The 24584-nt window shown below is 40.6% G+C and overlaps 1 protein-coding gene and 1 pseudogene across 3 annotated transcripts in view; one reads left to right on the plus strand and one right to left on the minus strand.

Moving 5' to 3' along the window:
• FMN2 (formin 2) overlaps positions 1–24584 on the plus strand; it is a 371232-nt gene that overhangs the window by 143815 nt on the left and 202833 nt on the right. For both annotated transcript variants that reach the window (XM_082702641.1, XM_082702642.1), the window contains exon 7: positions 22293–22380. In XM_082702641.1, the coding sequence (XP_082558767.1) occupies positions 22293–22380 (88 nt within the window). The remainder of the gene's footprint in view (positions 1–22292; positions 22381–24584) is intronic.
• LOC309849692 (DNA repair nuclease/redox regulator APEX1 pseudogene) lies at positions 22891–24188 on the minus strand (annotated as a pseudogene). The gene has a single exon. The product of its transcript is annotated as a DNA repair nuclease/redox regulator APEX1 pseudogene (transcript).

The raw sequence follows: 24584 nt of genomic DNA on the forward strand, positions 1-24584 counted from the left end.
TGTCCTCTCGTATATTTCATGTTGTGATACCATTACTATTTCGCATATTGTAATCAACATTGCATGCACAATTGTTGAAAGGATATTTAACACATGATTCATACCAAACAGTAATTTGTTGTTTGTTTTTACTTTGTCCTCTTTTTTTTTTTTTTTTTAAATCCCACTTAATAAGTTATGCTTGCAATTCTTGAGGTTACTAGTATGGTTTCACGGATTTCATTGCTCTGTGTTAATAACCATGCCATTCCTCATTCATAATTGTCACTGAAAGTTTTTTTTCCACTGGGCCACCCAGGACTACATAGAGTCTGTCAATGTCATCACTGTCTTTCTTACTCATCTTACTGTAATCTTGCCATTTGCTCACATATTTATCTTTTCTATGTGTACATTTACGCCAATATTGGATTTTTAAATGTAATCTGGTGTAAATTTTCAGCAGCTTATGTGTTGCCTATGCTTTATCTTATTTTATTTTTTTGGTTGATTCAACCTTCTCAGGCACTTAATAAACTCAGGTTACTAGAAAACTACCGAGGGTAGGCCTGTCTTCTCCTTTTCAGTTGAATTATAATTGACATACGATATTGCGTTAGGTTCCAGTATATAACATAGTGATTCAACATTTTTATAAATGAGGAATTGATCACCATGACAAAAGACAGCTACCATCTGTTACTGTACAAAGTTACTACAATATTATGAACTCTGTTCCCTATGCTATACATTGCATAGGAAATGTGTTTTATTTATTTTGTAACTGGAGGTTTGTGGTTTTTAATTCTCTTCCCCTAGTTTGGCCCTCCCCTATGCAACCACCAGGTTTTTCTCTGTATTTGTGAGTGTGTTTCTGTTTTGTTTTGTTTGTTTTGGTTTTTGGATTTCCCATATAAGTGAAATTATATGGCATCGGTCCTTCACTGACTGACTTATTTCATAATAACCGTAATTACCCTTAACATCATACCCTCTCTGTTCATCTGTCTTGTCACAAATGACAAAAAACTTCATTATTTTTTCATGGCTGAGTAGTATTCCATATCTCTCTCTCTCTCTCTCTCACACACACACACACACAATGTCTTCTTTATCTTGTCTTTTTGATAATAGCCATTCTGTCAAGTGTGAGGTGCTATCTGCTGTGGTTCTGATTTGCATTTCCCTGATGACGAGTGATGTTGAGCATCTTTTCATGTGTCCTTTGGCCATCTGGATGTCTTTTTCAGAGAAATTTCTATGCAGGTCATCTGCCCATTTGTAGATTGCACTCTTTTTTTTTTTTAATTGAATTGTGTGTGTTCTTTATATGTCTTTTATAATTAAGTATCATTTGTAAATATCTTCTCCCATTCAGTAGGTTGCCTTTTTGTTTGGATTCCTAGAAATTCTTCTAGGAATTTCATGGTTTCAAGTCTCACATTTAGGTCTTTAAAGCGATTTTGAGTCTATTTTTGTGTGTGGTATCAAAAAGACCTTCAGTTTCGTTGTTTTGTGTGCGGTTGCCCAGCTTTCCCAACACCATTTATTGAAGAGACTGTTTTTTTTTCCCCATCGTATAGTCTTACCTCTTGTATCATTGATTAATTAATCATATAAATGTCAGTTTATTTCTGGAGTCATCATTCTATTCCATTGATCTGTGTGTCTGGTTTTGTGCCAGTGCCATACTATTTTTTGACTACTATAGACTTGTGGTGTAGTTTAAAATCAGGAAGAGTCATTCTTCCAGTTTTCTTTTTCTTTCTCAGGATTGTTTTAGCTACTTGGGGTCTTATGTTTTAGGTTTATTTGTTCTAGTTCTTTGAAAAACGCCATTGGTACTTTGAAGGGATTGCATTTAGTCTGTAGATTGCTTTGGGTAGTACGGACATTTTTACAATATATTTTCTTGTCTATGAGTACAGTATATCTTTCCATTTATTTGTGTTGTCTTTAATTTCTTTCACCGATGTATTATGATTTTCAGAGTATAGGTCTTTCTTTCCTTTGATTAAATTTATTTCTAGGTCTTTTATTCTGTTTGAAGCAATTAAAATGGGATTGTTTTCTTAATATCTCTTCATGATAATTCCTTGTAGTATTTAAAGGTACAACAGATTTATATATACATTTATTTTGTAACTTTACCGATTCATTTTTTAGTTCTGATAGTGTTTTGGTGGAGTCTTCAGAGTTTTCTCTATATAGTATCATGTCATCTGCAAGTAGTGACAGTTTTACTTTTTCAATTTGGATACTTTTTATTTCCTACTATTTGTTTCTCTTTAGTCCGTTTGCTATGGCTTGGCTTTAAATACTATGCTGAAATATAGTGACAGGAGTGAGTCTAAGTTTTCTATGTTTCTTCTTTGATGCATGTAAAATCATCTTTTGCTAAGATTATTTTATTGATTTTTGTAACGACACAAGTCATTTGTAGGGATTAATGTAATGTCTTTATAAAGACTCATGCTAAGGTCCACAGAGTAGTTGACATTTAAAAAGATGTTACTTATTCTGAAAAACTCAGTACAGTTACCTTGGAGGGAATAGGACTTAGTTTCTCTGACGAAATGGGGGTAAAATGGAACTATTAAATTCCTCCTCTTTCTGTATTTTTTTTTTTTAAAGATTTTATTTATTTGACAGACAGAGATCACAAGTAGGCAGAGAGGCAGGCAGAGAGAGAGTGAGAGAAGGAAGCAGGCTCCCTGCTCAGCAGAGAGCCCAATGTGGGACTCGATCCCAGGACCCTGAGATCATGACCTGAGCCGAAGGCAGAGGCTCAACCCACTGAGCCACCCAGGTGCCCCACCTCTTTCTGTATGTTTAAACAAAGAGTCAGAGGCAAGGCAAAGATCTCAAAACTCCGCACATTCATCTTCTCCCTCCCTTGAAAGCTACGTGGGCTGTTCCAGTGATTCAGGAACTTTGGGAACGGGTTCCTGAGAACTATTGCAATATCTGCAGGTGACAATAGAAATATTTCCTAGTTTCTTTAAAGCATGGGTGTATGTGAGTCAGCCTTTCAGATGGTTAAGAGAGAGATGGGTAGGAATAAAATTGCACAGTGCATGAATTCATTTTTTTTCCTGGATCCTTTTATTGAAAAGATATTTTTTTAACTGGTTGATAGCAGTGATAATCAGCTCGTTCCTTGCCATCCTTTCCAGTTAGCCAGCCCTTTAGCCCACAGCTCAGCTGGTTTTCTATGAGGATAAAGCAAAAAATAAAAAATAAAAAAAAAAAAAGGCAGAAAAAATTCAAACAAATTATTGAATTTTTTTTGCATTAACAACCTCCTCAGGTGACACTCAGCCCCCCTACCCTCGCCATGATTCTTACCCTGAAAGGCGGAGAAAAAGGTGAGGAGGGCCAGAGAACTGTTACACACTGGGCAGGACTTCTGTCGGAGAAGATACCAGGGGTGTAGAGAACTTCCAGAAAAGGGGAGACCCACTGTAGAAGAAAGGGAAAGAGGCCTTGGAAGGGTGAGTGCGCCTGAGCATTATTTGTGAAGATGCCAATTTGTGTCTCTTTAAGCCCAAATCCAGTCTGGGTCTGCATGTCTGTTTCTTTTCTACCGCAGAGACATATGTCACAATTGTCCTAATTGAACGTTGGAGAATAATCCCGTAGCTTCTGCCTTAGGAGACGTATAAGACCTTTCTGTCGTTAGCAAAAAGATATGTGTGTAGCCGACTCTCCACAGATTGGGCCTAATTAGAAAATCCTGTTGAATCAGATGAGAATAATTGTTGTATTTCCTGTGATCCTGAGGAAACAAGAGGTTACTCTGCCTTTACTGGCTAGTTTTCTGGTCTTATGTTTTGATCAAATCAGGCATGTTTTATCAAAGCAATTGTACAAACTTAAATTCTTTTCTTTCTTGCTTTTACTTTTAGTTACTAGATTTCTGACTTCCAGGTCAGAAATTGGAAGGGGAGTTGGGGCGCCTGCGGTGGCTCAGTCATAACCCTCTGCCTTCATCTCAGGTCATGGTCCCAGAGTCCTGGGATGGAGCCCCGCATTGGGCTTTCTGCTCATCCGGGAGCCTGCATCTCCCTCTGCTTGTGTTCTCTGTCTGCCAAATAAATAAATAAAATTTATTTTATTTTATTTTATTTTATTTACTTTTATGAAATGTATTTTTTATTTTTATAAAAAAATTAATTTAGTTAAAACAAATTGGAAGGGACTATGAATAATGAATGATTTGACTGTTGTTCTATGAGAGGGTGACGGTAATTTAGAACCTTGAAAGTTTCTTTAGTTAAGACTCTGACTCCTGCCTTCTGCTCAGGTCGTGACGTCAGGGTGCTGAGATGGAGGCCTGCGTCAGGCTCTGCACAGAGGCTGCTTGAATTTCTCTCTTCCTCTACCCCTCCCCACTCCATTTCTCCTTCTTCCTCTCTAAAATACATAAATCAATCTTTTAAAATTAAAGAAATTAAGCAAGTAAATAAGTAAATCATTGGAATTGTTGAAGAAAGGGAAAATGTCCCTCAAAATGATGCCGTCAGAGAGAAGACTATGGGTCTATAAGGGCCACACATTGAAACTTCTATTCCCTACATATGAACATGATTTATTTGCTCACTGACAAGTCAGTGTTTTATCACTCTTTTGCTTCCAAACTCCAAGAGGTCTTTGGAAAATCAGCCAGTTGCTTTTGTCAGTATGTTGTTTCCAAAAATAAAGACTGTTCAATTTCAAGGAAGCTGGACATGTGTCCTTCCACGGGATGGGGTCAAATGCGATTTTCCCTCTTCCATATCTTATATCACACTGCTTAAAGCATCAGTGGACAGAGCCAGCAGTCGAGTTTTGTCCCTCTGCAAGGGCCAGGAGGTAGCGTCATCGCCCCTGGCTGAAGAACGGGAAGGAAGGCAGAATGCCGGAATAGGCCGCAAACGGAAAAACAGCCACTGGAAAAATTAAACATTATTACATGATTCTACTCAATAAGTTTATGCTAGGTGGTCGTTCATTTCCTGAATATTTGACTTCTTCACGATAACACTTTTAAAAATCTAAATTGATCTCTGGCATGTTGTTGTTAAACTACAAAGGAAGGGAACTATTTTGGCTTGCATTTGGTTTTCATATTTTGCCTGAACTTGAGTAATACAAAACAGAATTTTCACATGGGGGTTTCGGTCAATAGTTTGCTTTTTAGCTAAGTTTGAAAAGTACATTTATTCCCATTATGTTTTCTCCGCCCTTACTTACACATGATTACACAGGATGCCGAGGGAGTTGTGGGGAAAATGAAGCGGTGTGTGAAATGCCTTGTCGAAAAGTGTGCTCTCCATATGACGTTTCCCCATTGTGCCGGGGAAGGGCTCAGAGGCCAGACCTGGGCCAGATGGCCTGGGTACTTACCCTGCTCTGAAACTCCGTGGGTGTGTCACCAGCTCTACAATGTGGACAGTAATAGTCACTGCTTTACTGGGTTTTTGTAGCAATTCCACGAATCGACAACGTGAAGTCCTTATCATATCCCAAGTAGTGTTCTCTCAGTGCGGCCGCCATAAGATAATAATAAATGGTAAAAGGGTTTCAATAAGTCTTTTATTCATTTGCTTTGTCACTAACATTACTTTAACCTGTGTCACATCTGTGCCCTATCTTTGATTTATAATAATTAACATCACTCACTGATAGTATTAAAATAGGAAGCGAGGTGTTGATGTCCGTATTCTGTAGACCTATTTGGTATCCGAGTATTTTTAGTAATATTATGAAGCATGTAGATGTACTCATATTTTCACATTTTTTTTTGATGCTTTAATTCTAGGCTTAGCCTATAAGAGTTCCCAGTGAGTTTTAAATGCTAAAAACACAATGTTAAAGTTGTTAACATGTAAAGATCTAAAACCAGATTTTTAGAAAGAATTTTGAGGAGAAAAATACATTTGCACAAGTCTGTAGAAGCTATCAGATAGATGAAACATTGTTTTCTGACCACCAAGATTTTGAAATGGGGAAGGACCAGGTTAAAACTGTCTATGTCGGCAAAAGGCTATGTCTGGTCAAAGAACATACAAGAGAACGTTGTGTGTGTGAGTGTGTGTGTTTTTTTGTTCTGTTTTGTTTTAATTCAAGGAGTTTCAACATCTCTGTATGTTTTCTCTTGTTTGGGAAGTAAAGGGAGATGGAGATTTATGGTAGTTGGTTTTAATTAGAAAAGTACTTCATTTTAAGAGCATAGTATTTATTTCTCTGTTTTATTTCATGTTACTATAATAGAAATGAAATATGAAATTGGGAAATGTAACTTATTAGAACATTTTATTAAAACCTAATCTAATGTCATTTTTCTCATTAATTTGTTTAGGATCTTTTTTTTTTTTAAAGATTTTATTTATTTATTTGTCAGAGAGAGAGAGCCCAAGCAGAGGGAGAAGCAGGCTCCCTGCTGAGGAAGGAGCCCTATGTGGAACTTGATCTCAGGATCCTGGAATCATGACCTGAGCCCAAGACAGATGCTTAATGACTGAGCCCCCCAGGCACCCTGAGAGAGAGGATCTTTAAGCAGGCTCCGTGCACAGCCTGGAGCCAGACACCAAGATCATGACCTGAGCAAAAATCAAGAGTCAGACCCTGAAGGGAGCCAGCCCAGCACCCCAGGAATTGAATTTCTAATTCTTTTAAAGTTATCCCTTTAACAATATATATCAAAAACCCCAGGATTTTCCCTTGTTTTATTGTTAGTGGATTCTTGTGCTGTGTTTGGTGCTCTGCATGTCACAGGTGTTCTAAGGGGCGTGTGTGTGCCCGGCTGAAGGGGCCCAGCCCGGGAGGAACACGTGGGCTTCGGGATCAGGCAGAGCTGAGTGGAAATGCCCGCCTGCCCCGCGCTGTTGTGCATCTTTGGCCAGTTTCACATTCTGAACGTTGCTTTCTTCTTCGGTGAATCAGTACCTACGAGTTACTGTTTTGGCAGATGCGATTTGAACGTGCTGTGTAGGGACCAAACTGTAAGGATGTTTAAGGACTTCGTTCAGTTCAAATTTATTTGGCCCAGGCCTGCGGCTCTGCTTCTCTGCACCTGCCCGCACTCTGGGGTGCGGGAGCGAAGAGGCAAACCACTGAGTGGGGGAAGGTGTCTGATCGCCGAGGCCGGGGGCATTTCACTCTGGTCGAGAGCACCTTTCTCAAAACAGGGAGTGACACACAGTTCTTAGAGTTTATCAAATGATCTTTCTGTAACATACCCTTGCTGTTTTTAATGATGTGTTTTGTGTCTGACTTGATTTCTGATGCAGTGATCTATAACGGGGTGTGAATGGCAGAGGGCGGTGTCCTGGATTGAGAAACAGGGGAGATCTTGGTGGATAGTAGTTTTGATCTGGTGAGATGTGCCACAGACTTCTTGCACTTAGTTGAAGTTCATGCTTCCAATTCCTTGGGAATAGTGGGGGTAGGAACTGGGAGACTGGTGACAGGATCTTGGACTAAATGAGAATAAAGGCAGGAACCAAAACCGTGAACCCGTGTAGTCGAGGGACCATGCTCAGATTCTATTAGAACCTGGAAACACAGCTTTTTACACTAAAATCTTAAATTTAAATGAAGACCACCTAATGAGAGATGTTGCCAGACAAGGAGAGCACGCAGGCACTGCCTGGGAACCTTACCAAATTCCAGAGCCATCAGTCTCCTCCTGAGGCTGACTCAAAGCAGGCGGCTCCCCGCTACGCAGAAGCTTGACGCCTGTGCTGAGAGGCTCATCCCGGACTAAATAAAGAAGCAGGTCAGCTCTGTCCCAAGAGACTGCTTTATTTTCAAGGTTGACTTCTAGATTCTTAATCAGAGGGACGCAGAGATCCCACCAATTAGCAGACTGTACCTGTTTTGTTTCCCAGATTGTGCTGAAGCTGCCCAGGTAGTCAGGCTTGTCGACCAACAAGATAGTCTGGAGATACTGCCTGGGCATGGTCAGTGTCAACGGCCGCTCTGGTCTGCAGCGCCTTGGAATGCTGTCGGAGCCTGTGAGGCCGGCCACCCTGCCCTGAGGCTTAACAGGAATCGGAGTAGGAGAAGGTGGTAGTGTAAATAAGACGCGGACGAAAAAGTCCCTGATAACCTCTTGCTCTGCAGAATCCCATACAACATTCTTCACTTCAGAGTGCAGAGTGGTCAGGATTTAAGATGTTTGCTGCTTTCTTGAAATAGGATCAGGCAGTGCAGAGAAGGCTTTTGGTTCCTGATACTCATTGCCTCAGAAATCTAGAGACGCCCGTGTCTTTCCAAAATAAGAAAACTGAGCCCGTATCAAAGTTAGGAGATGACCAACGGTGTATCTAAAGGACGCTTGGAGAAGCAGCACTCTGCACATTTGCTAGGGGGTGAGGATTGGGTTGTGTGGGGGTGGTTCTCTCAGTTCTAGAGTTTACCGAACTTCATTTGGTTTATTCCTTATGAATTTCTGTGATTGCTCGTCTTTTCTCTTGTTGGGATCAGCTCAAGTGCTTTACAACATTATGATATATAACCGCTACTTACTGGGTTATTAAATTAACACCAACCCCTTGCCTTTGCTACATGTTTATACTTTAAAAATATTCCATGTTGCATACTTGATGGTCTTATGTGACTGGAATATTGCATCTGGATTGTTAATTCTATTCCGTCGATGGGGAGGTTGAGATGCACAGCTGCTGATCCAAGCAAAGACGTGGACTGAAGTTCAGATTTCTTGCCTCCGTACCATTCAAATTGCTAGAAATTCTGAGTCTGGGAATTATGCTCTCAGCATCTCCTTCTTTTCTTAAGCTTTTTGTTGAGTTTTCACTGTTTCGTATTTCTCATATTCTCTTGTTGCTTTCTCATTAGACTGTTCTTGGATGCTTTTTGCATCTGTTGCTCCTTGAGTACATTCCGTACCACTTGATACACTGCCCGGAGGGACCCCTGGGTGGCTCAGGCCATGATCCTGGGGTCGAACCCCACGTCAGGCTCCCTGCTTGGTGGGAAACCTGCTTCTACGTCTCCCACTCCCCCTGCTTGTGTTCCCTCTCTCACTGTTTGTTCCTCTCTCTCTGTCAAATAAAGAAATAAAATCTTAAAAAGAAAAAAAAGATACACTGCCTTGTGGTCTAATACCTGTGTGAGAAACAACCATTTTTACATTCTATAATTCTGCTTTGGAATTTACCACTACCTAATCTCTGAAGTTGACTCTTCTTATCTTACCCTACTCAGAAGGATTTGCCTTATTGGATCTGGCCATTTATCCCTCTAATCTGATATCAGTTTCCAGCAGGGCCCTGCCAAAGCATTTCAGAAGAAAGCAATGCACTCTCCTTGGCTAAGAATTAGGAAACAAAACCCTTGCGGTGACTCTGCCTTTAGAATGCGAGCAAGTTACTTAGTTTCTTTAGTGTGTGATTTCAGTAGATTTTAAGAAGCTGCAACTTCAAGTTATCTGTTTGTTGGATATTGAATGTGTAGCATCTTGCTGCTACAATTATTAATTGCTATTATTTATGTCTCGTGGAATACTAGATGACATACTTACTTTTCTAAAAGTTCTGAATTAACTGCAAATACCATTGTGGACTGATTAAATTATCATTGAAACATGGTTTTCGTTACATAATACAGTTCTCATTGGCTTTCTACCGTGTCTTGACATGACTCTGTCAAATTACAGAAGTTCTTATTCAGTGTTGACTTGAGTTTAGTTGTAGAATCACAATTAAATCAGCAAATATTTGAATCCTTTGCTAAATTGCATCACCATTAGCGGCAGAGTTTTTAAGAAAATGGATATTCCATGGCTTTGTCCTAGAGAGAAATGACTTTTCAAAGTGGAGAGTGGGAACCTCTGTTTAAGAAGCCGTCTAGGTCCTTCTGATGTATAGCTAAGGGTGAAAACTATTGTCTGAAGGTTATGGGGGGTGGGAGTGCTTCTGAGGTCAGCAGAGTGGTTTAGACAAGGCTCGCTGACCCAGCAGGCACGTGCTGAGTGCGTGCCCATGGTGTATCCCTCCTTGCGGGAGGAACGGAAGCACACGATAGGCTAGCTTCCGCCTGGAGGGTGGGATTGTAATGAGAATTATCCCAACAAGCACTTCCTGGTGTGTATATCATAGTAGGAGAATGTGCAGAATGTTCCAGAAGAGGGTCCCGAGTCAGTCCTGATGAGTCTTGTATGAGAGGTGGGAGGAGGTTCAGGAAGAACATCCCAGGGGAGTGAAACTTGAACATCCTGTCCAGGGAGTTGTCTGACTTTGTCCTTTTGACAATAGAAATGAAAGTAGAAAAATAAAAGGCCATTAAATGTCTGTTAAGAGGAATGGCACGGTGAAAGCAGCCTTTATAGGATGGTCTGAGAGCCAGACTGGGGTCCTAGAGGTAGAAACCCCCCTGCACCGTGTGAGTAGGTGAAAAGAACTTGCACCAGGGTGGTGGTGGTGGAAGAGAGGACGGTAAGATAAGGAAACATCGGTGGACTGTGGTGTGTGAGTAGATACGGAAGTGAAGAGAAATGGGTTGAAGGTCTCCGCACCGGTGCCGGGCTGGTGGTGGCCCTGGCTGAGAGACAGGGTTGTGGAACAAAGCGGGGTCAACACAGGGTGGTGACTTCCTCCTGCTTCTTGGTCTTCTGTGCGTTTGCCCCTGCGTCTAATAGAATGCCTGTACCTGATGAATGCCTTGGTTAAAATCCTGGTTGGGCTGTATGTGCTGTGATCTCTGAAAGACGGAAAGTTCATCCCCTCCTTATGGAAATGTCTGGGCAGGTAATTGTTCAGGGAGGCAGGATGGCTCCGTTCCACCAGGTCGTCCAGGCACTGAATTCCAACCTCTGTTGGTTCCTGGCCCCCGGGGTATATTGTGGCTGAAGATGGCTTGTTTCCATAATTCCGTGTTTAAGCAGAATTGAAGAAGGAAAGAGCAAGTGGAGAGCAAAGAGATTCCATTTTGAGGCTGTGCTGTTCTGTTCTCCACATTCTGTTGTCTCTCCCTTGGTCACGTGGCCATACCTAGGTGTCAAGTAGGCCGTGGAGAATGTTGTGTTAGCTGAGCAGCCATGTGACCACAAAAACTCAGAAGTTCTGTTGCTACATAATCAAGAGGATTTTGTGGCATAAGTTCTTAAACATGGGACCTGCTGCAAAGGCCCTGCCTTCTGTTGAATAAATGTGCTTAGTCATTTGGTCAGTGCTGAGTTGGAGAAAGAGGGGAGGCCTCCAAGTGGAAGAGCCCGGGTGGTAAATGAAGATACAGACCTGTAGTCAGAACTGTGAGCCGTCCATACAATACACATATACATACACATATACATATACATATAAATTTGTGAGGCCCTTCTAAAGATTATGGATGAACTTTTTAGACTAGAGAGAAAAGCAGTTTAAAAAAAAATCAGCAAAGAGGACTTGCTGTGCTCGTAGCTTAGGTGGTAGGAAGTAGAGAGAGAATCCAGGGAAATAATTGGAGAAATAATCATCTAAAATATTGTTTCCTGAGGCAGGAAGAGAAACAGATGAAAAGAGATTGTGGGAAGGATAAAAAACGAAGGAGGACAAAAATAAAAGACGTTGGGGCCAAGGCAAGTGTACGAGGGGAGGGAGCAGACTACTGAACAGAACGGGAATTTCGGCTAACATTTGTAGCTTGCCAACGTTAAGCTCCATTTAGAGCCTCAGATCAAATGGGCCAGTCGACAGAGGGAATCTGGCCTGTCATGGAAGGACGTTGTTTAGAATTCATACAGGAAAGGAAAGGTTCTGTCGAAAGTATGGAAATACGTCCATGAAACTGTTGGGGTTGTGTGTGCGAGATGATACTCTGCTGTATTGTTCCTTGCTCCATTTCAGTGCTGAAACGGACACTTAAAGATCAGATACGATTTTTGTCAACAGTAAAAAGCAAACAACACATTATTTTAATTTCTCTAAATAGCTTCATTTAGGTTTTTTTGTAATCAGCAAGTAGTGTGAACCGCATTTGATTAATCGGACAGTTCAGATAGTAGTCTGGTGGTGTTTTAATTCTCTGGAGTATTGTGTGGCGGAAAGAAGAATCTTCCTAAACTCACTCAGGGGCCTCATACTCTAGCATCTGTGTCACGTCATTCCCTCGAAGTGTACTTTCGACTTGTTTTGCTTATGCTATCTAACTGGGAACAAAGCCAACGTGTGTTTTTTTAAATTTTTTATTTTTTGTTTCTGTTTTTGTTTTAATGGACCCGGAAGTGAGGTCAAGAAAACAGCCAAGAAAACTTTGACACAGATGCCATCTTTAGCTTCTTTTTGTTTTTGAACTTAATAAAAAGGAAATCTAAGTACAAGCTAAGTTATTTAGTACTTTGTCTGAATTTGTTAGTTCTTATTGATCATTGATGCTCCAAAGAAATATAACGTAAGCCATATATGCAATTTTCCGTTTTCTAGTAGCCATATTAAAAAAAAGTGTAAAGAGACAGGCAAAATGAAATTCTTAAAAAACAAAACAAAACACAAATCTTGAAGTCTGCTTATTTCAAGGGTCTGACTATCTATATGAGCTTGCTTGGTATTGGACAGCACAGTTCTAGAGAATAACCTTTCATTCTTTGCTTTTTCTAATGTTGACATGAGTCTGTTGATAGCAGGTTGACCATTAAGGAGTTCATTAAAGGTTTGTCCTTAATTTAACTGTGGGAGTTATTACCAGGCACTAACGCTAATGATAATGTTCAGTGAATTAGTATTCTGTTGCTTTCACTTTTCAGCTTGGATATTTTTAAAGTAAAACAGCTAGATATTTTACCAGCAACATGGATTTATTTGGGTCTGCCTAGGGTGATGTGGGCAGAGGCAGCAAAGTGGAATCTTGTCCATCTGGGGCCCCTGGGGTCTTCCCATCTCACTGTGAGTTCTGCGGCTATCTTCACCCTGAGGCTATAAGGAATGGGTTCGGGAATTGCGAGTAGATTTTGAGTCAGTGCCTTCCTTATCATTCTGGCCTGCCTTCCGCAGTACCTTGGTCCATTCAGGCTGCTAAACCAATGTCGTAGACTTGGTGGCTAATGAACAACAGAGGTTTATTTCTCACAGTTCTGGAGGGTGGGAAGTCCATATCAAGGCACTGGGAGATTCAGTATCTGGCTTGGAGCCTTCTTCCCAATGGCTGTCTTGTCCTCATGTCTTCACGTGGCAGAAGGGATGAAGGGGCTCTTTGGGGCCTCTTTTATAAGGGCACTAATCTGTTTGTTTAGTTACGTTAGTCACCATACAGTACTTCATTAGTTTTTGCTGTCATGTTCCATGACTCATTGTTTGCATATAACACCCAGTGCTCATTGCAGTACGTGCTCCCCCTTCATACCCATCCTCGGACTAACCCATCCCTCCCCCCTCCTCCCCTCTGAAACCTCAGTTTGTTTCCTGGAGTCCAGAGTCTCTCATGGTTCATCTCCCCCTCTGATTCCCCCTTCCCCTTTCATTTTTCCCTTCCTTCTCCTAATGTCCTCCATGCTGTTCCTTATGTTCCACATATGAGTGAAACCATATGGTAATGGTCTTTCTTGACTTGTTTCACTCAGCATAATCCCCTCCAGTTCCATCCATGTCGATGCAAATGGTGAGTGTTCATCCTTTCTGATGGCTGAGTAACTTTCCATTGTGCATATGAACCACATCTTCTTTATCCATTCATCTGTTGAAGTGCATCTTGGTTCTTTCCACAGTAGACAATGTAGACATTGCTGCTATGAACATTGGGGTATAGGTGGCCTTTCTTTTCCCTGTGTCTATATCTTTGGGGTAAATATCCAGTAGTGCAATTGCTGCTTCATAGGGTAGCTCTATTTTTAAATTTTTGAGGACCCTCCACACTGTTTTCCCAAGTGGTTGCACCAACTTGCATTCCCACCAACAGTGTAAGAGGGTTCCCCTTTCTCCACATCCTCGCCATCATGTTTTGTTTCCTGCCTTGTCAATTTTTGCCATTCTAACTAATTTAAGGTGGTATCTTGATGTGGTTTTGATTTGAATTCCCCTGATGGCTAATGATGTTGGCATTTTTTTTCATGTGTCTGTTAGCCATTTGTATGTCTTCTTTAGAGAAGTGGCTGTCATGTCTTCTGCCCATCTTTTGACTCAATTATTTGTTCTTTGGGTGTTGGGTTTGAGAAATTCTTTATAGATCTTGGATATCCCCCCTTTATCTGTAGTGCCATTTGCAAATATCTTCTCCCATTCTGTGGGTTGCCTCTTAGCTTCACTGACTATTTCCTTTGCTGTACAGAAGCTTTTTATCTTGATGAAGTTCCAAAAGTTCATTTTTGCTTTTGTTTCCTTTGCCTTTGGAGATGTGTTTTGAAAAAAGTTGCTGTGGCTGATGTTGAAGAGGTTACTGCCTATGTTCTCCTCTAGGATTCTGATGGATTCCTGTCTCACATTGAAGTCTTTCATCCATTTAGAGTTTATGTTTGTGTGTGGTATAAGAAAATGGTTGAGTTTCATTCTTCTGTATGTAGCTGTCCAATTTTCCCAGCACCATTTATTGAAGAGACCATCTTTTTTTCCATTGGATATTTTTTCCTGCTTTGTCAAAGATTAGTTGACTATGGAGTTGAAGGTCCATATCTGGGTTCTCTACTCTGCTCCACTGGTCTGTGTGTCTGTTTTTGTGCCAGTACCATGCAGTCTTGGTTTCACAGCTTTGTAATAGAACTTGAAATCAGGCAACGTGATGCTCGCAGCTTCGTTTTTCTTTTTCAACATTTCCTTGGTGATTTGGGGTCTTTTCTGGTTCCATACAAATTTTAAAATTGTTTGTTCCAGCTCTTTGAAAAATGCCAATGGTATTTTGATGCAGATGGCATTGAAAGTATAGGGTGCTCTGGGCTGCATAGACATTTTCACAATGTTTATTCATCTGATCCATGAGCATGGAATGTTTTTCCACCTTTTGGTGTCTTCTTCAATTTCTTTCCTGAGTGTTCTGTAGGCTCTAGAGTAGCCTGAACTAATCCCATTTTTTGAGGATTTCACTCTTCTGACTAGACACCACCCTGTGGCTCCACATCCTGATACCATCACACTGGGCATGGGGCTTCCACATAGATTTGGGGGACACAAATATTCAGTCTTTGTCACCAAAGTACTGGCCTTTGTCCACATGTTCCCATCTCAAGCTATTTTAGTGAAGGACCAGTTTTTAAATCCACAATCCAGTATGTTTTGATAACTTTTGTGAACTAAATATAAATGCATTACTACATAAATGAAATTAGAAGAACCCAAAGAAAGACGTACAAATCTAAATTCAACAGATAAAACATCACTCCATCATATTGCTATAAAATTTCTAATACTTGCTCTCCATTTCTGTACATATCTATTTCTTCCTGGGCAGGTAATACACAGGACTTGGCAGCAGCCTGTGATCTACATTTTGAGTGGATTACCCTTCTTTACATCTGCAATAATCCTCATATGAGCCTCTGTAAGAAAGCATGCCCTCTATTTTTCAGATCAGGATAGGAGGATCCAAGTGATTTAGTAAGATGCTCGAGGATGTGGCAGTAAAGTAGCTGGAATTTTGACCCAGAGTTGCAGCTAATCCATAAGGAGTCTTCGTTAGAATTAGGGAAATGTATCCCTTCCCCTGGGTGGGCTGCACACCCCCGCCCCGGCATGCTTTCTGGAGCACAATGTCGGATATGATCCTGTCGGACTCACACATGCTCTCCCTACTTCCCTTTGCCAGGGTAGAAAGGGAAGGGAGTAGGCAGTGGGAAGAAGAACTAAAGTGGAGACTAAGTCTTGTCTGTCATTTTACTGTACATTTTCATAGAATGGTGGTTGAAGTTGAGAAAGAAAACAAAGCAATTTAGTGAAAATGAGTGGTTTTCAGAATTTCTAGTTGCAAGTTGTGCTCAATCTTAAGCTTTTGATGTACCTATTTAATTAGCTTGTGCTGTCCTGGGACTCCCGTTATTAGACATCTCTGTACAGTTAGTCGCGTAGCGGGTTTTCAAAATAACACAGGAACATTAATGTTTAGCAATCTACAAGAATATGTGTGAATACATCCTTGGGTTTTTAAAATTTCTTTTTTATTTTTAATTTTATTTATTTACTTATTTGTTAGATTTTATTTATTTAGTGGACAGAGAGAGCACAAGCAGGGGGGTGGCAGACAGAGGGAGAGGAGAAGCAGATGCCCCACCAAGCAGGGAGCCCATTGCGAGACTCAATCCCAGGACCCTGGGATTATGACCTGAGCTGAAGGCAGACACTTAACTGACTGAGACATCCAGGTGCCTTGAATATATCCTTCTTATCTTTGTTGCTTCCACCATCATCATTCTACTATAAGTTTCTAATACTGGCTTAGTTTATAATTAAACAAAGAAATAAAAAAACGTATGGACAGTGGAAATAGACCAAGGATGTCTCCTTGACACAGTAATTATTCAAGCCACAGATTAGTTCATGTTAATTTGAAACGCATTTTAGGTATGCAGCCTAATTATATTAACTATATTAGGGTTGTAAAAGTTTGACTGGGGCCACATGCACAGTTTTGTTCTCTTCCTGTGGCCTAAAACTGCACTGGTTAAAGCAGACATACCATCAGTCATGTTGGATGCCTGGAAGAGAATTAAGGGAGACGTCATTTGCATCTACTGGAAAACTACTCTGAACTAATTAAGACCCACATTTCTTAGGAAATCACATGAGAGGGTGGTGAGATTATTAATTCCTTTGTAGATTTAAACTGAGGAATGAAAAGTTGACAGATATTTTATTTTTGAGAAACCATTTAAAGCGCTTCCCTAAGTATTTAAACTTTGTGCAGCCCTTACGATCAGTGTGAGTATACTTTTTTGTTGGGTTTATTCCCAAGAGGGTCAAGTGTATTCTCGATATCCACTACAGCGTTTTGAAGTCGAAGGTGCTATTAATTTTTTAAATAAGGAAACTGAGGCTTTAGGAGGTTGGAATCATTTTTCCAGAAAGCTCTTGCCAGACCTAGGAGTCAGAATCTGCATTTTTAAAAAAGATTCCAGATGATTCACGTGGCATATTAGAAGTTTGAGAAGTAATGATTTATTTTCCGGAGTCCATGTTCATAATCCCTACACAGTCCTGCTTCCTTGGGTTAATCTAAGACTAAAAGCCTTATTAAGAATATTAGGTGAATCTAATAAGTGAATTCGATAAATTCAAAATAATCCTTTTGTTCTGGTTGTATGTTCTAATTTTTATAGATTTTAAATTAGTTCTGCATTTTCCATTTTTCTGAGATCAGTTTCTTTTTTTTTTTTTAATAGCTAATTTTTTTTTTTTTAAGATTTTATTTATTTATTTGACAGAGAGAAATCACAAGTAGATGGAGAGGCTGGCAGAGAGAGAGAGAGGGAAGCAGGCTCTCCGCTGAGCAGAGAGCCCGATGTGGGACTCGATCCCAGGACTCCGAGATCATGACCTGAGCCGAAGGCAGCGGCTTAACCCACTGAGCCACCCAGGCGCCCCTGAGATCAGTTTCTAAGAGTCAACTCTCTACTCTCCATTGCCTCTGTTGTGCCTGGATTCTAAGAATGTTCTAGTTTGATAGCTTCAGGTTCTTGTTATACAGGGTGTTTTTTAGAAGAAGGATCAATAATGATTATGCTTTGTAACATAAAGGTTGAGTTACTCTAGGGAACTACAGAGTCGGTCCTTTTAGATGTCTGTCCTTCCCTGTGTAGATGCCTTCTAGAAGGTGATGGGTAGTTATTATTCTTACCTATAATCTTAAAATGTAAAATATAATTTGTAATAAGTTCACTTGCATTATAACAGAAAAAGTAAATGAACAGTCTATGGGACACTTTATTTTATTTTTTTTAATTGATGTATAGTTGACACACAGTGTGAATTTCAGCTGTGCAGCACAGTGATTCAACATCATCCTAAGTTGTGCTCTACCCAGCACAAGCATAGCTACCATCTGTCCACATACGTCACTATTATAGTGTCGTTGGCTGTATTCCCTGTGCTATACTTTTTATTCCCATGTTTTATTCATTCCTTAATGGGAAGCCTGTTTCTCCCACTCTTCTTTACTCATTTTCCCCAGCCTCCTACCTTCTTCTGCTCTGACAACCAATAATTGGTTCTCTGTGTTTACGGCTCTATTTCTGTTTTTTGTTTGTTTGTTCATGTGTTTTCTTTTTTAGATTCCGTAGGTCAGTGAGATTGCATGGCATTTGTCTTTCTATGTCTGATTTATTTCACGTCCAACCATGTTGTCACAAATATCAAGATTTCATTCTTTTTTTTATGGCTGAGTCATATTCCAGTGTATGTATATACCATATCTTCTTTATCCATTCATCAGCCAATGGACACATGGCTTGCTTCCACATCTTGACTATTGTAAATAATGCTGCAGTAAACATTGGGGTGCATATGTCTTTTCAGATTGGTGCTTTCATTTCCTTTGGGTAAATATCCAGTAGTGGAATGACTAGATCATATGGTACTTCTATTTTTAATTTTTTAAGGAACCTCATTACTGTTTTCCGCAGTGGCAGTTCTTTTTATATTATTGGATATATCACTTGCCAACATCTTCTCCCATTCAGTAGGTTACCTTTTCATTTTGTTGATGGTTTCCTTCATATGCAAAAGCTATTTTGGTATAGTTCTAATCTATTTTTGCTTTTGTTTCTTTTACCTGAGGAGACATATCTAGAAAAATGTTGCTAAAGCCCATGCCAAAGAGATTACTGCCTGAGTTGCTTTTCTGGGAGTTTTATGGTTTTAGGTCTCACATGTAGGTCTTTAATCCACTTTGAGTTTGTTTTTGTGTATGGTGTAGGAAACTTGTCTAGTTTCATTCTTCTGCATGTAGCTGTCCAGTTTTTGCAGCACCATTTATGGAAGAGACTATCTTTACCCCATTGTATATTTTTAATCTCTTATGTTGTAGGTTAATTGATTATATAATTGTGGGTTGATTTCTGGGTTTTTTATTCTGTAACATTGATCTATGTATTGTGCATACTGTTTTGATTATTATAGCTTTGTGGTATGTCTTGAAATCTGGGATTGTGATACCTCTACTTTTGTTGTTGTTTTCCAAGATTACTCTCTACTCACGGTCTTTTGTGGTGTGGTTCCATACTAATTTTAGGACTATTTGTTCTAGTTTTGTGAAAAATTCTATTGGTATGTTGATGGGGATTGCATTGAATCTGTAGATTTCCTTGGGTAGTACAGACATTTTAATAATATTAATTCTTCCAGTCTATACTGTGAGAACAATAACAAATTGATGAAAGAAATTGAAGGTGACACAAAGAAATGGAAAGATAGTTCATGGTCATGGGCTGGAAATCTGTACAACCTTTTAAAACATTAACATGTAGGGGTGCCTGGGTACCTCAGTGAGTTAAGCCTCTGCCTCGGCTCAGGTCATGATTCCAGAGTCCTGGGATCGAGCCCCGCATCGGGCTCTCTGCTCGACTGGGAAACTGCTTCCCTCCTCTCTCTGCCTGCCTCTCTGCCTACTTGTGATCTCTCTCTCTCTGTTAAATAAATAAAATCTTTAAAAAGATAAAAAATAAAACACTAACATGTAAATATGAGCCACCCAGGTTTAACAAGCGAGGAAAGACGTGCAAATATCACAGTCTTAGAGATGGTACTTGGGTATCAGTTTGAGAATGGACAGAAGCAGTGAGAGTCATCAGTGATTCTAGAGTCACTTAAAAGGTTTTTTGAAGTGCAGATTGAGGAAAAATCTGATACCCACACTTTCTGGTTAGTAGGTTTGTGACAGGGCCCAAGATTTTGGCATTTTTCGTAGGTGCCCAGGTGACGATCATGCCCGCAGGTCCAGGGAGCACACTTTGAGAGCTGCTGCACTAGATTTGGGAGGCTAGTTGGAAAAAGTTCCCGTTGATTTCTATAAGATAAAGCATAGAAATAAACTCTGACAACAGAGTTGAAGAGGAAGGGTGGGTTCCAGAAATTTGAAGGAGTTCTAATTGACAGGACTTGTTAGCAGACCACAGTATTCAGATGAAGTCGATTAAGAGTCTAGGCTGATTTCTAGATTTCTGACTTGAGTAGGTGGGTGGAGGGTGGGGGCGCCATTATTTCAGCTCATGGAAAAGGAAAAGATGGATAGGTTTTGGGGTGGACCTGATGACGAGTTTGGCTTTAGACCTGTCCAGTAGAGATTTATGTGCAGATACCTATTAGGAAAGTAGGGTACTGTCGAGTTGAAGATACAGTTACAAGAATGAATTTATAGGTGCTGGCGTGTATGTCTATAGAGGAGAAATCATAGGTCATAAAGTGAACAGAATAAAGTGCTGAGAACAGAACTCTGAAATATGCCTGTGTTTAAGGTAAAATCAGAATAATTCACCTTGAAAAGGCCTGAGAAGGGCTGCCAAGAGCTGCGGAGTCAGGAGCGTCTGGGAGGGTGTGATCAGCCTGTCGTACGGCAGAACGGTCCGTTGACATATGGGAACAGATCCATTCCCTTTGGTCAGAGCATCACGGATGGGACCCAGATGGTATCTACCTGAAGTTACAAAGTCTTTCTTTCTTTCTTTCTTTTTTAAGATTTTATTTATTTATTTGACAGAGAGAGAGATCACAAGTAGGCAGGGAGGCAGGCGGGGGTGGGGGCGGGGAGGCAGGCTCCCCTGCTGAGCAGAGAGCCCGATGCGGGGCTTGATCCCAGGACCCTGGAATCATGACCTGAGTGGAAGGTAGAGGCTTTAACCTGCTGAGCCACCCAGGGTCCCCTAGAAAGTGTTTCTGAGGTCAGAATACATGCCTTTTGTTTTTCTGATAAGAAGTTTCGCTGCACTTCTGAAGAAGAGAACCATATTGATAGAAATCCTTGGGGTATGAATGGATTCATATTTAAGTTCTAATATTTTAGCTGAACTTTCATAAAATGTTTAAAGAGCAAGTTAATCAAAGCGTGTGTGTGTGTGTACACATATACCTTCTTTTGAGGAAGCACAGTCCCTTGGGTGTCAGTCCTTTCTGCGAGAAGCTTGCAGAAACACGCGTGGGAGAGGTTGTGGTTGGCCCTTCTGAAGTGTTTGTCTTATTCTCCGCCCTCATCCTGGCTGGGGAACCAAGAATGCTAGTACTGCTATTAAGAGTATTGTTTTACTCGGACTTAGTGTGACAGCTGGGCATGATTATTTTATTAGTTTACTGATTGGCCCAACCTAAACCAAAAAGAAAGACAAGGTCAACAAACGTGATAGATGTTCGGGCAGCTGTCACTTCTGATAATCTGACTGGAACCTTTTATTCCCCCTTTTCCTCCGGGGTTTTTCTGAAGCCGACCTATAACAAAACCATGACAGTACATAGAACTTGCTGCCCTTCAGGACCTGCGATAATGGTTTCATAAGCAGGACTTATCGGTGCTGCGTCAGCATCTGGAAAACATAGTTTAAGGGTGTATGTCCAATAGCAGGATGCCTACCTCTGTTTTAGGAAGATTTCTTGTGGGATGTGTGGATTGACTGACTTGTTAGAACTCTCTGGAAAGCCAGATTTGAGATGAAGCAGACATAACCCTTTGAGTTTGCTGCTTGTTTTCCTCTATTAATTAGTTGGAAAGCTCTCCACAAAATGTCGGCCAAATGCAGAATGAGAGGGAGAATGAAGGTTGGCAGAATGAGAGGGACTGCCAGGTAAACAGCTTTCTGAAGGACCAGAATCAAAGTGCATTTTCCACTTTGTGCTCAGACAGGTCTGATGCAACAGATGCCCTGGGTGTAGACTTCACCTTCACCTGCTGACCAGAGTTTTAAGGGCCGACATCATGAAAGGGACTCTGAGAAACAAACTGAGGGTTTTGGAGGGGAGGAGGAGGGGGGTTGGGTGAGCCTGGTGGTGGGTATTAAGGAGGGCACAGATTGCATGGAGCACTGGGTAGGGTGCATAAACAATGATTTTGGAACACTGAAAAGAAATAAAATGGAAAAAATATAAAGGACTTCTGTGCTCAAAAAAACGGGTGGGGGGACACTTTAAAAATCTCAGGCTACGAATGATCAAATGTGTAATTGTTATTTCACAGAGACCAAACTACTTTCCTGAACTATTAGAAATTTTATGCACTGACAGTCTCTCAAAAGACTGGTAAAGAGCTTGCCATTGAGGTTAATGGGTGAAGACAGTTGATTTTGAAGGTGGAAGACATAAAACACAAAAGTTCAGATCAGTTTTTGAATACTAGACTTTAAACTGTACGTTGTTCATTTAGGATTAAAAAGGACATGTTATTGAGCATATCACAAATTAATATTTTCCTTTTTTCCTTTCTTTGGGCAGGTGGTCAAGTTATTAAGCAACAAAAGATCACAAGCAGTTGGAATATTAATGTCTAGCCTTCATTTAGATATGAAAGATATACAACATGGTAAGTAGAAAAATAAAAATTGAGCTTTTGAATACCTAAATTTGGGCTGAAGGATGTGCGGTTTGGTGTTAAAATTATTTTAGAGTTTTTGAGATTAGTATGTTTTTGTAAATGCTACCTGTGATCGTTTTTGGAGGGGTTACCAGTAACTTGACTTTTATGTTGTTTCTATGTTTTGCTAAAAGCCTATTTCCCATGGGACATATTTAGTCTGCATTAATAAATAGTTCTCTTTTAATTCATCTGAAGTACTGGTCCCACTGCACTCTTTAGCTCATTAGACTATATCTGAGGTATTTAATTCTGGATGTCATTTTCAAAGACTGACTCAAAAACAGGAGTGATAGTGGGGTATGTCTCAGCCATTGGAAATACCTGAAGAGAGTGTACTGGAGAGATAAGTACATGGAAACTGGAATCGTAGGTGTTCAATGAGCTAGCATGAGTTTTCTAACAGATTGGTTTCAACCAGGGAAGGAGTCACACGGATGCTTGTTTTGATTGTTACTATTTTTTTTTTTTGAAACTATGGCTCTTTATTTTCATGTGGACAGTTCAAAGGAAGTCATCAGTAGCTTTTTTTTAATGTAAAAAAATTGGGAGGTTTAAAGAAAAGCATCAGTAGTAGGCTGGTTGAAGGATTTGTATTGTTAGAAGGGAAATACAGTGCACATATTTCTAGAGAGCAGTTTTTAAAGATGTTTTGGGGAGGGTAAGTTTTAAAGCTAAATTGGGGGGCTTATTTCCTAGGTTTAAAGTAATTTAGGGATGGTGTCACAGTGCTAAGTATAGGGTGATAGGGCAGTGGTCACTACCCAGGGCCTTGGAACGGATTTTGCTGTCACACATGCAGGTAACAGAGAGTGAGACAACAAAAAGTAATCAAGGCGCCAATCGACATTTTTGGATTGAGCATTCATCATATAGGTCCAAAAGGTATAGGCATAGGCCGTGTTGGGGTAGAGGTGCCGGAAACTGTCAGCCAGTGGCACGGCCTGTAGTAATTCCCCAAAGCCTTGACGCTCTTGTGGAGTGAAGCCAGCATTCTTTTTGTTTCCCTTGGGGTTGCGAAGGTCGATTTCTTCATGAGCCACATTGAGGTCCCCACATAGCACAAGGGGCTTGCGGGAAGCTAAACCCTTCAGGAATTTGCGAAAGGCTTCATCCCAGCGCTGCCGGTACTCCAAGCGTACCAGACCTCGGCCTGCATTAGGTACATAGGCTGTTACCAGCACAAATGCATCAAATTCAGCCACGATCACTCGGCCTTCCTGATCATGTTCCTCTTCACCAATGCCATAGGAGACTTTCAGGGGGCACTGGCGGGAAAGCAGGCCCACACCACTGTACCCCTCCTTGTCTGAAGGAGCTGACCAGTACTGATGGGATAGTCCAGGTAACTCTTGAAGTTCAACTGGTAGTTTGTTCTCTGAACATTTGGTCTCTTGGAGGCAGAGGATATCTGGGGCTTCTTCCTTTACCCAATCTAAACCTTTCTTCTTAATCCAGGCTCGAAGCCCATCCACATTCCAGGAGCAGATCTTGAGGGTGGCCGATTTACCATTGGGCGAGGTTTTCTGATCTGGGGGGTCCTCATACAAGACTGGCCTCTCTCCTGCCTCTTTTTCGTTTTTCTTTGCTCCCACCTTACTTTTCTTGGCTTCTGGCTCAATCTTGGGTTCTTCCCCATCTTCTACCACGGCTCCCTTTTTCCCATGCTTCGGCATCACTGTAACGAAAGCCTTTCTGAACCAGTACCACGTCGCCCACCGAAGCAGTATTTTTACCGTGTTCCCTGCTCCAATGCCAGCCTCTGATTGTTACTATTTTTTAAGAATGTTTTTAGGATTAGAGACGTTGAATAGTAGACTGGATTGCCATGCGTAGTAACTAGATGAGAACTCACGCGTTCAAGAGGCTGAATGATCGTTTGTCGTGGATGTCTATAAAGCATTGGACAAATGAGGGGGCATGTTCTCTTAGTCTTCCTGTTCCGAGATACGATGAGATGCATAAAGAATCACAAAATCTCATTAATTATGTATAATGACTTAGGGTGGAAAACCGTCGCTCTTCTTTCAGTTATTTGGATATCTGAATTCAGTTATTCAGTTACTTAGTAACTGAATAATAATGGAATAACTATTAATTGGTTATCTAATAACTGAATAAAAATTTAATAACTATTATTCAAATAGTTGATT

This window comes from Mustela nivalis (assembly GCF_964662115.1).
Source record: "Mustela nivalis genome assembly, chromosome: 16".
Taxonomy (NCBI): domain Eukaryota; kingdom Metazoa; phylum Chordata; class Mammalia; order Carnivora; family Mustelidae; genus Mustela; species Mustela nivalis.